General features: G+C 35.3%; 1 protein-coding gene across 3 annotated transcripts in view; it reads right to left on the bottom strand.

Moving 5' to 3' along the window:
• LOC145116206 (uncharacterized) overlaps positions 1–1,005 on the bottom strand; it is a 2,092-nt gene extending 1,087 nt beyond the window's left edge. For 2 of the 3 annotated variants that reach the window (XM_079052562.1, XM_079052563.1), the window contains exons 1-2: positions 761–1,005; positions 1–140 (exon numbers count right to left, since the gene is read on the bottom strand). The exon at positions 1–140 is cut by the window's left edge. In XM_079052562.1, coding sequence (XP_078908688.1) covers positions 1–140; positions 761–919 — 299 coding nt within the window. In that variant the 5' untranslated portion in view covers positions 920–1,005. Of the gene's footprint in view, positions 141–559; positions 619–760 lie in introns of all 3 variants that reach the window. The other variant, XM_079052564.1, reaches the window with a different exon arrangement.
• Between the last annotated feature and the right edge of the window lie 9,473 nt (positions 1,006–10,478).

Raw genomic sequence — 10,478 nt, 5'->3', positions numbered from 1 at the left:
CTCCATTCTTCCACGCTGCTAATATCTGAAATAGCTGGTATCATGAGAATGTTCTTCCTTGGTCCATCACTCTCATTTCCATGCTCCTCATAATAAATTTTGATAGAATTATCCTTAAACTTCCATTGCCAGTTGCTAGTCTGAAAAATAAATCACGAGATTAACATTTGGTAAATAAACATAACTACAACAAATTGAATTGTAAGTGCCATATTATAATATAACCAGAACCATCATTGAATACTTAACCATCTATATATGAATACGTTTTAATTTGTGAATTTCTATATGAATGGTTCACATTATAAAACCTTTTGATTTGCTATATTTATTTTGCATAGAAATAGGTAGTTTCAAATAAGTATGATCAAGAATCACTTCAGTGATTTTACGAAGTGATAATTTCGTGATATTTTCGAAAAAGATTGTCCTTAAGCTAGAGAGATGACACGTTCCATTTAGGTCATTTTAGTTATCATCTAAACATCTCGTTACTAGAAGTTGTGTGTAAACCCTATGGGGTAAGACTTTGTTTCTTTCTTTCTTTTTTGTCCTCTACCATCTCTTTCTTTTTGCCCTCTACCATCTCTTTAGTTGGCCACTGAATATTATTGCTTGCTGCTTAAAAAAAAAGGTTATAAAAAGTTATCATCTAAATATCAAATATATGTTGAACATCAATAACATTATAACAAACATTCAAGCGTTTAATACTTTGATTCCCTATCAATAGGAGGAGATAGATTAATTCCGTTCTAACCTTTAATGAGACTGTGGATTTATCCGTTGAATAATCCAAAGAAGCTGAAGTTGTGATGGTGAAAGATTTGGTATATCGTGAAAAATTGGTGTGATGGGTGGGGAAATTGAAGCTCAATGTGGAAGAAAAGTGAGACATAGCGAAGGAAACCATTGACATTGCAAGATTTGAGAAGAAAATGTTTAGGTTATGGAGGAAATAAAGCCTAAAAGTAGTTGAATATTTTGGTTTTCGTGACCACGAGAAATACATTGTTCTTAGGAAACACCTTAATTATTAATTAGTTTGATGATAATCTTGGGGTGTATGCAAGGCCAACTTGCAACGTGGGACTCTCAATTAGTACATCCAAATGATTACAATATATATTAGCATTTATCTCAAATTGGACCCTAAAATATATGAAATGATTTGACAGTACTATTATTAAAATTTATATGGATACTACACCGACTTACTAAATGGCTATAATAATAACTTTTATGATAATATTACACTAATTTAATTTATCAAGTTGTTTTTAAATATTAAAATTTTTCTTTTTTGAAATAAGATAAAAAAAACATAAATAATAACGAAACATCAATATTAATGTTAATCATACCTACAAAATATATATATAAAAAATTATATTTAAAAAAATATCATCAGTAATGATTATAATATTTACTTATTTATTTTTAAAAGACATGTTTTATATTTATATGCATGAAAAATATTATATATTTATTTAGATTATGATTTAATAAAAATAAGAAAAAACATCATAAATGGTCCATGTGGTTTCCCTAAATCTGAAGTTTAGTTCCCGTGGTTTAAAAACATCATAGATGGTCTCTGTGCTTTCAAAACTTTTAACGATTGGTCCTTATTGGTAACTCCGTTAAGTTTTGTATGTTAACTGAAGGGCATTTTTGTCATTTCACTACCATAGGGATCATTTATGATGTTTTCTCGTATTTTTTTTCTAAAAGAAAAAATTAAATATAATTAAATATATAAAAGGTCTCACCTCTCTCTCTTTCTATCTCTCTCTCTCTCTGGACATATACATGCACACAAAGAAACTTACATACTCTGTTCATCGTCTTCACATCCTCGCCAATCAGTCCAACACTATCATTGATTTGCTTTGTTCACAACATTGTCTGGAAGTTCGACCCAGATTACAAAACACAAACAGATCATACACAAACCCATATACACATTGACCTAGGGAGTTCAAAGGTTTAGAATGGAACCCATATGAAAAATTGTATTTACAACACCCAAACAGATCATACACAAATCCAGGTTTAGCACCTCTATTTTTGCTCTCCTCTATTCCTTGTCTGCACCCGGTTTCAATTTCAACAATAATCACCATTAATCTAATCAAAAACTCAAAAAAACAAAAACCACAAAACCAAAAGAAAAAAAATCAGGTTCTCATATGTGTTCAAAAGATCAATCAGAACAGCAATAATAAAATATTCAAGCTTAGTATCAGTGTACTTGATCCCAATTTTCAGATCGACCCCTTCCGATATTAACTAAATCTTTTCAATAGATTTAAAGTAGTATCAAATCGATTCAGATTGATCCCAACTTTTAGATCGATCCCTTCCTCCTCAACCTCCTGATTCTCTTCTTCTTCAACCTCCTGATTCTCTTCTTCTTCCATTGCAAAATACAAACGCATAATAAACGAATATCAAATCATAATTACCAAAATCTGTTGACAATCGTGAATCTTGAAAGAGATTATTGATACATGATGTAGAATTGGTCGATCACCTTAGCTCTAATTTCGACACATGTTGGATTTCAGAGATCTAAAGACAACAAGTAAAGTAATGGGGTGGTGTTGGGAACGTCTTATGGTCAGGTAGTGAATTGAGGTTTATAGTGAAACCCCTTTCGTCTTCTTTAACTGGGTTTACAAATACAGATCTTGAAACCCCTTAAACCCAAGAACGAAACCCCTTGAAACACCCTTTCGTCTAAAGATGACGTTGATGTCAAAAGGTTACCGACGATCTTTCCTTCAAGCTGAGAGAGAAAGATTTTTAAGGAGAGGGAGAAGACTGGGATGAGGTTGTGCGTTTTTTATTTTCAGGAAGTGTATGTGTGTGTATTTTTGAAAGAGAGAGCGAGAGGGAGGGAGAGAGAGAGAGAGAGAGAGAGAGAGAGAGGTGAGACCTTTTATATATTTAATTATATTTATTTCTTTTATTAAAAAAATACGAAAAAACATCATAAATGGTCCCTGTGGTAGTGAAATGACGAAAATACCCTTCTGTTAACGGACAAAACTTAACGGAGTTAGCAATAAGGACCAATCGTCAAAAGTTTTTAAAGCACAGGGACCATTTATGATGTTTTTAAACCACGAAGACTAAACTTCTGATTTGAGGAAACCACATTGACCATTTATGATGTTTTTTCTAAAAATACTTCTAATATTAACTTTTAATGACTATACTATTTTTATATTTATAATGAGTATTATAAATATAAAAATAGTATAGTCATTAAAAGTTAATATTAAAAGTTAATGACAAATAAAACGATTTTGTTGTTGTGACATCCCCAATTTCTCGGCCAGAAAAGACCGATTTGTTTTTGCTTTGTTTTATAAATCAGAGTAATCCTTTAAAGAAAACGGCTGCGGAATTTGTTCCCAAACAAGATATGATAAAACTTTATCAAAACATTTCTCAAAGAGAATGTACTTTTCATTAAATAATAAAATCTCGGGATGTCATGTTCCGATACAGACCAAAAGCATAAACAGTATAAAATAGACCTTACAACAGTTATTTATAACTACTGATCTATAATCCAAAATCCCTCGTCATCGTCCAACTATGCTCTTTTTCCACTACCTGTAATTCAGAAAATCTGAGTGGGTCAGGCTTGGGAGCCTGGTGAGCATATAGGGTTTTCAACCCACAATAATATAATTATTATATTTAATCATCAAACAATCAACCCAATTACCTATCCCCATTATCTTCTTTATTTCTTAAGGTTTTACCCTAAGAATCAACTATCCTTCATTCATTCATTCCTAAGGATTGACCTAAGGAATTGGCACAACATCCATTGCTACATAAGGCGCATTACCAACTTTATCCTTTAAGCGCCTTTGCCAGGATTACGACATTCACTATTAGGCGCCACTGCCTGGATTACGACATACACTATTAGGCGCCACTGCCTGGATTACGACATACACTATTAGGCGCATCTGCCAACATTATCCTTTAAGCGCATCTGCCAGGATTACGACATTCTCTACTTGGCGCATCTGCCGACCTTATCCTATAAGCGCATCTGCCAGGATTATCCTATAAGCGTATCTGCTAGTATTATGACATTCTCTATTTGGCGCATCTGCCGACCTTATCCTATAAGCGCATCTGCCAGGATTATCCTATAAGCGCATCTGCTAGTATTATGACATTTACTATTTAGCGCATCTGCTAAGATTATCTATAACATCTTTCATACCACATCACTTATCTACCCATGTTTTACCCGACATATTCGTAGATATAAATTACATATATGGTTTAGTTCATTTAAAAACCTGTATAAAACATTTATTCCAACATCCATCTCAAGTAAACAAACAACGTATAAACACATAGCACGTATTTCATAGCAAATACTTCATATCTATGCGGTAGAAGAAAGTAACTACACACTCACCTGATCAGAAGATGATCGGGCAGCACTACGGCTCTAAGAGTAGTATTTCTTCGGTGAAACTAGAAGATCTTCACACACCGGGCTTCTCGCGGGCAGAGCTTCGGCTCGGAAACTCTTTTCTTCTCGGGATCTTCGGGCTCCGGGACTTGCTTCGGGTCTCGGGATGATACCGGGGCTTCGGGGGGTTAAAATAGGGCTTAGAGAGGGTATCGGGAGTGGGAGAGAAGAGATAGAGCAACCAAAATCGGCTGACCCTCGATTTCTATTTATAGGGTCATTTTTCAGCTCTCACGTCGTGAATTTTAAGTTCTCACGTCGTGAATTCAATAGTCATCAGGTGCGTCATCGCCACTTGCGTCTGTCAGGCTCCAGAAGTCATAAATACTGAGTTCACGTCGTGAACACTGTATTCACGTCGTGAACTCTGACAGTTTTGGGGTTTCGCGCCCCGAACTTCAGAAATTCATAACTTTCGCATACGAACTCCTTTTTCGACGTTCTTTATATCCACGCGTAGGTGAGATTATGCTCTACAACTCTCGTTTAGACTCCGTTGGCTGATTTTGAATTTAATTTTAATATATTATTAATATATTATTTTTAGTAGGCTGGGACAGGAAAACTCCGTTCGAAATTCATAACTCCTTCATCTGAACTCCGTTTTCGTCTGTCTTTTTATCGTTGGACTACTATTGATGAGATCTTCAATTCTCATTTATAAAGGTTTGGCTAAATATCGCTCGACCTCAATCTCGAGTTTCAGGCTGCATACTGCTAATGCTGAAACTTCGAAAAATCATAACTTCCTCATACGAAGTCAGATTTAGACGTTCTTTTTATGCACGCTCTTGGTTTAACGTATTCTACGACTTTCATTTAGATCGCTAAGGCCAAATATCGCTCTAACGTAAATTCACTATTTACGTCGCGTTGTGTCGTGCCGGTTCTGTCGCGAAACTTCGACAGGTCATAACTTCTTCGTTATAACTCGGATTTCGGCGTTCTTTATATGTACGGAATCCTTGTAACATATACTACAACTTAGTTAAGATTACTCATTCTAAATAATCTTCCATCAAAAAGTCATTTTTGATGCTTATCGTCTCTAAATTGACTAGCCCGGATCTACAGGCGTTACAATTATCTCCCCCTTAGGATGATTACGTCCAGGAATCATCAACGAAATAGGACTTGTATAATGATTCCATACGTTATCTCTTCATCCTAGGTAATAACTGTAAGTTCTATGTTTCCTCGAAAGAGTATCTAACTCTTGGACTTCTCGATAGCAGGTAGTGCTCAATCCTGCATCTGCTCTTCGTACTATGTTGGACTTTCAATCGTAACCTTCAAGTTACAAAATAAATCCTTACTGAGAACTCCTTCTTCTTCTTAGAATAAGTACTTTCCTTTATCTATTGTAAGAGACCGATGGGTCGTGTTCTAATGACCTCTCATCGTATGATGCAACGCTCAGACTCAAGTCTCTTAGAGTCAAATTCCAGAATGGAATATGCCTTCCTTCATATTCTAATGTGATATAATCACATTTTTACATGTAGCATTTCTAGCTACAAGCTTCCTTAACAACGAGCGCGATGCTATCGATCGCATTGATTTCAATCTTCTGACTTGATTCAGATGCTACCTCGAACTTGGTTCTATGAACCACGTAACAAACTCATCGTAGTCGGACTCAATTTGATATGACCGCTAGGGTCAGAATATCAATCATCTTCTTAGTCACTACCGAAACAATGGTAACGACATACTTGAATAAAACGAGACCAATCACTAGCTTCTTGGTAACCTTGTGACTTTCCCTGATCCAAACGTGAGTCCTGTGCTTCCAGTAGTATAGATCTCTACTACTATTCACACCTACTCATACTCGTCCCAAGTATTGTCCCGCAGTCCCCAAGTCCTAAAATCACAAAACAGTTTAACACATACGAATGTGTCCAATTAATCATAAAAATTCTCCTAGACTCTACTAGGACTTCTTCCATGCGTATCTTCAATCATCAATTCTACTTCAACTCGGTTGGTGATGGAAATTCCAGACGATGGGACAACTTCAAGAATTACACCAATCGTTCCACCATCCTGCCAATCGAAGGTGTACCTCAGACGTACCGTACTCCCCTAAACGTTCCGTTATTTTTTCAGACATATTCTAAAGGCAAGATACCACTCTTAAGATATCTTCCGATAGGTGTCATTCACTATCATAAGCCTTTCATTTTCTCCATTTACTCAATTCTCTACGAGTCTCCACCATAACGTTTTGTACACCCAAGCAGACGTTCGGTGTACCGGGCGAGAATTTAAGATAAGAAAGCTTTATTTACGATAGACGTATAAATCTCCTTATCACTCCGAAACGTTTACATGCTAGTTCTAATATCGTATTCATACGCTTAGAATCCTAAACACGTAAGGTTTCCAGATCCGGTCGGCAACAGACCATAGATCCGAAAAACTAATATCATATATGGAAAACATATAACATTTAGCACATAAAAGCATTTTAGGCATCTTTCCTAAAATATACTAGTGCTCGTGTCTATAATATGGTAGACACTCATCTCACAATCATCGCTTAGCATTCTAAGTTTAAGTCTAGAAATCCTACAAATTCCTAGTTCGCTTAAACTAATGCTCTGATACCAACTGTGACATCCCCAATTTCTCGGCCATAAAAGACCGATTTGTTTATGCTTTGTTTTATAAATCAGAGTAATCCTTTAAAGAAAACGGTTGAGGAATTTGTTCCCAAACAAGATATGATAAAACTTTATCAAAACATTTGTCAAAGAGAATGTACTTTTCATTAAATAATAAAATCTCGGGATGTCATGTTCCGATACAGACCAAAAGCATAAACACTATAAAATAGACCTTACAACAGTTATTTATAACTACTGATCTATAATCCAAAATCCCTCGTCATCGTCCAACTATGCTCTTTTTCCACTACATGTAATACAGAAAAACTGAGTGGGTCAGGCTTGGGAGCCTGGTGAGCATCTAGGGTTTTCAACCCACAATAATATAATTATTATATTTAATCATCAAACAATCAACCCAATTACCCATCCCCGTTATCTTCTTTATTTCTTAAGGTTTTGCCCTAAGAATCAACTATCCTTCATTCATTCATTCCTAAGGATTGACCTAAGGAATTGGCACAAAATCCATTGCTACATAAGGCGCATCTACCAACTTTATCCTTTAAGCGTCTCTGCCAGGATTACGACATTCACTATTAGGCGCCACTGCCTGGATTACGACATACACTATTAGGCGCCACTGCCTGGATTACGACATACACTATTAGGCGCATCTGCCAACATTATCCTTTAAGCGCATCTGCCAGGATTACGATATTCTCTACTTGGCGCATCTGCCGACCTTATCCTATAAGCGCATCTGCCAGGATTATCCTATAAGCGCATCTGCTAGTATTATGACATTCTCTATTTGGCGCATCTGCCGACCTTATCCTATAAGCGCATCTGCCAGGATTATCCTATAAGCGCATCTGCTAGTATTATGACATTTACTATTTAGCGCATCTGCTAAGATTATCTATAACATCTTTCATACCACATCATTTATCTACCCATGTTTTACCCGACATATTCGTAGATATAAATTACATATATGGTTTAGTTCATTTAAAAACCTGTATAAAACATTCATTCCAACATCCATCTCAAGTAAACAAACAACGTATAAACACATAGCACGTATTTCATAGCAAATACTTCATATCTATGCGGTAGAAGAAAGTAACTACACACTCACCTGATCAGAAGATGATCGGGCAGCACTACGGCTCTAAGAGTAGTATTTCTTCGGTGAAACTAGAAGATCTTCACACACCGGGCTTCTCGCAGGCAGAGCTTCGGCTCGGAAACTCTTTTCTTCTCGGGATCTTCGGGCTCCGGGACTTGCTTCGGGTCTCGGGATGATACTGGGGCTTCAGGGGGTTAAAATAGGGCTTAGAGAGGGTATCGGGAGTGGGAGAGAAGAGATAGAGCAACCAAAATCGGCTGACCCTCGATTTCTATTTATAGGGTCATTTTTCAGCTCTCACGTCGTGAATTTTAAGTTCTCACGTCGTGAATTCAATAGTCATCAGGTGCGTCATCGCCACTTGCGTCTGTCAGGCTCCAGAAGTCATAAATACTGAGTTCACGTCGTGAACACTGTATTCACGTCGTGAACTCTGACAGTTTTGGGGTTTCGCGCCCCGAACTTCAGAAATTCATAACTTTCGCATACGAACTCTTTTTTCGACGTTCTTTATATCCACGCGTAGGTGAGATTATGCTCTACAACTCTCGTTTCACTCCCTTACAAAAATGCTAAAGGTACACCCGGTTTCACTCCCTTACAAAAATGCACGGCCACACCTAGTTTTACTCCCTTACAAAAATGTACGGCCGCACTTCGTCAGTTAGCTTTAGTTATTTTATTTGTGTTTTTTTTAAGTTTTTAGGATTATTTTAATGTCATGTGTTTTTTTTTTTGTAATGCAATGTAATGTTTTTTTTTTAAATTTTCAAGTAATGAAAAATAATGTTTTTTATTAAAAAAGAAGTTTTATTAAATTAAAATAGTTTAAAAAAAACAAAAAAAAAAATAAAGAAAATAAAAGTGTGGCACCACTCCCTTGGTGTGACAAGAAACCACACTTGTGTGGTAAAAAATGACGTGACGCTTATGTGGCGGTGAAGGGAGTGCGGTTTCGGTGGCACCACTCCCTCCAACCTTAGTGTGGGCAACTAGTCATAACATCAAATTGATGTCATCTCGCATGCCACATAATCAATGATGTTATAACACCAAGTGGGGAAATGGTCACCATGTTATAACAAGATGTAACACCAACCTTTTTTCATGTCATAATTTCTTTTTTCTTTTTTTTCGAGTTTCCTTATTATTTTTTTCCAGAATATATTTTAAATAAAACATAACATCTAAATAAAATATATTTTTATAAAACATAATATTATAAAAACAAAAAAGACATAATTTTTAAAAAACTAAAATTAAGATTATAATAAAAACAACATTAAAAGACAATATTAATTAAACCTAATACATAAACATTTTACTACGACGTAGTAGTTTTATTCCACATTGGATTAAATCGCAGCAGCTTCCACAATATATATATAAGGTTTTATTCATATAAAAACTAAAATATAGTTTTTTGTTTAGAGTCAAAGTTGAAAAAATAAATTTTTTGTAAAATGAATCAAACTCATGTTTGTAAAATAAGAAACAAGGATCACACCTTGACGAAATATATTTAGATTTTTATAAATAGGAATTTTATATATTGTTTTTAGTCAGAATAAAATACACTCATTTTTTAGTTAAAAAAAAAAAAAGTCTTTGGGACTTATAGATGAGACCATCTATTGAAAGACACAATCCACTAGATATAGTTGTTTCATGTCTATTCTTAATTATATGGTATTGGAGTCTATAGTGATTATGTGGTGGGTTATTTGTAACATTCTTAATTATATGGTATTGGAGTCTATAGTGATTATGTGGTGGGTTATTTGTAACATTGGAATGAAACGTTTTTTAGTGATCATACCATTAGAAGTAATTTGTTGATTAATAAATTGATTGACTATTTCTATTAGGGGTGAACATTTGGACCGGTGGACCAAACCGGACCGGACCCTTTTTTTGGACCCCCAGGCCGGTTCTCGGTTCTAGGAATCCATCAAAACCGGTCTGGTTTTTTTCCCGGCCCGGTCCGGTTTAGAATCGGTTGGACCCGATTTAAAAAAAAATTATAATCTGTGAAAATTTTTAAACAACCATAACTCATTCGTTTTAAGTCGGATTGACACTCGGTTTTTTCCAACTTTTAATTTACAGTTTGTAGATGAATTTAGACTATAATTTTGTTGATTATGGTATTATATTCAATGACTTACAGTCTTTCAAAGTTGAGCTATCAAAGCTGAAAAATTTCAGCTTTTCAGCAACA

The sequence above is a fragment of the Lactuca virosa genome, chromosome 5, assembly GCF_052849685.1.
Source record: "Lactuca virosa cultivar CGN04683 chromosome 5, Lactuca_virosa_CGN04683_v6, whole genome shotgun sequence".
NCBI lineage: Eukaryota > Viridiplantae > Streptophyta > Magnoliopsida > Asterales > Asteraceae > Lactuca > Lactuca virosa.
The sequence above is the reverse complement of the archived record's forward strand: the minus strand, read 5'-3'. Positions and strand labels throughout refer to the sequence as shown.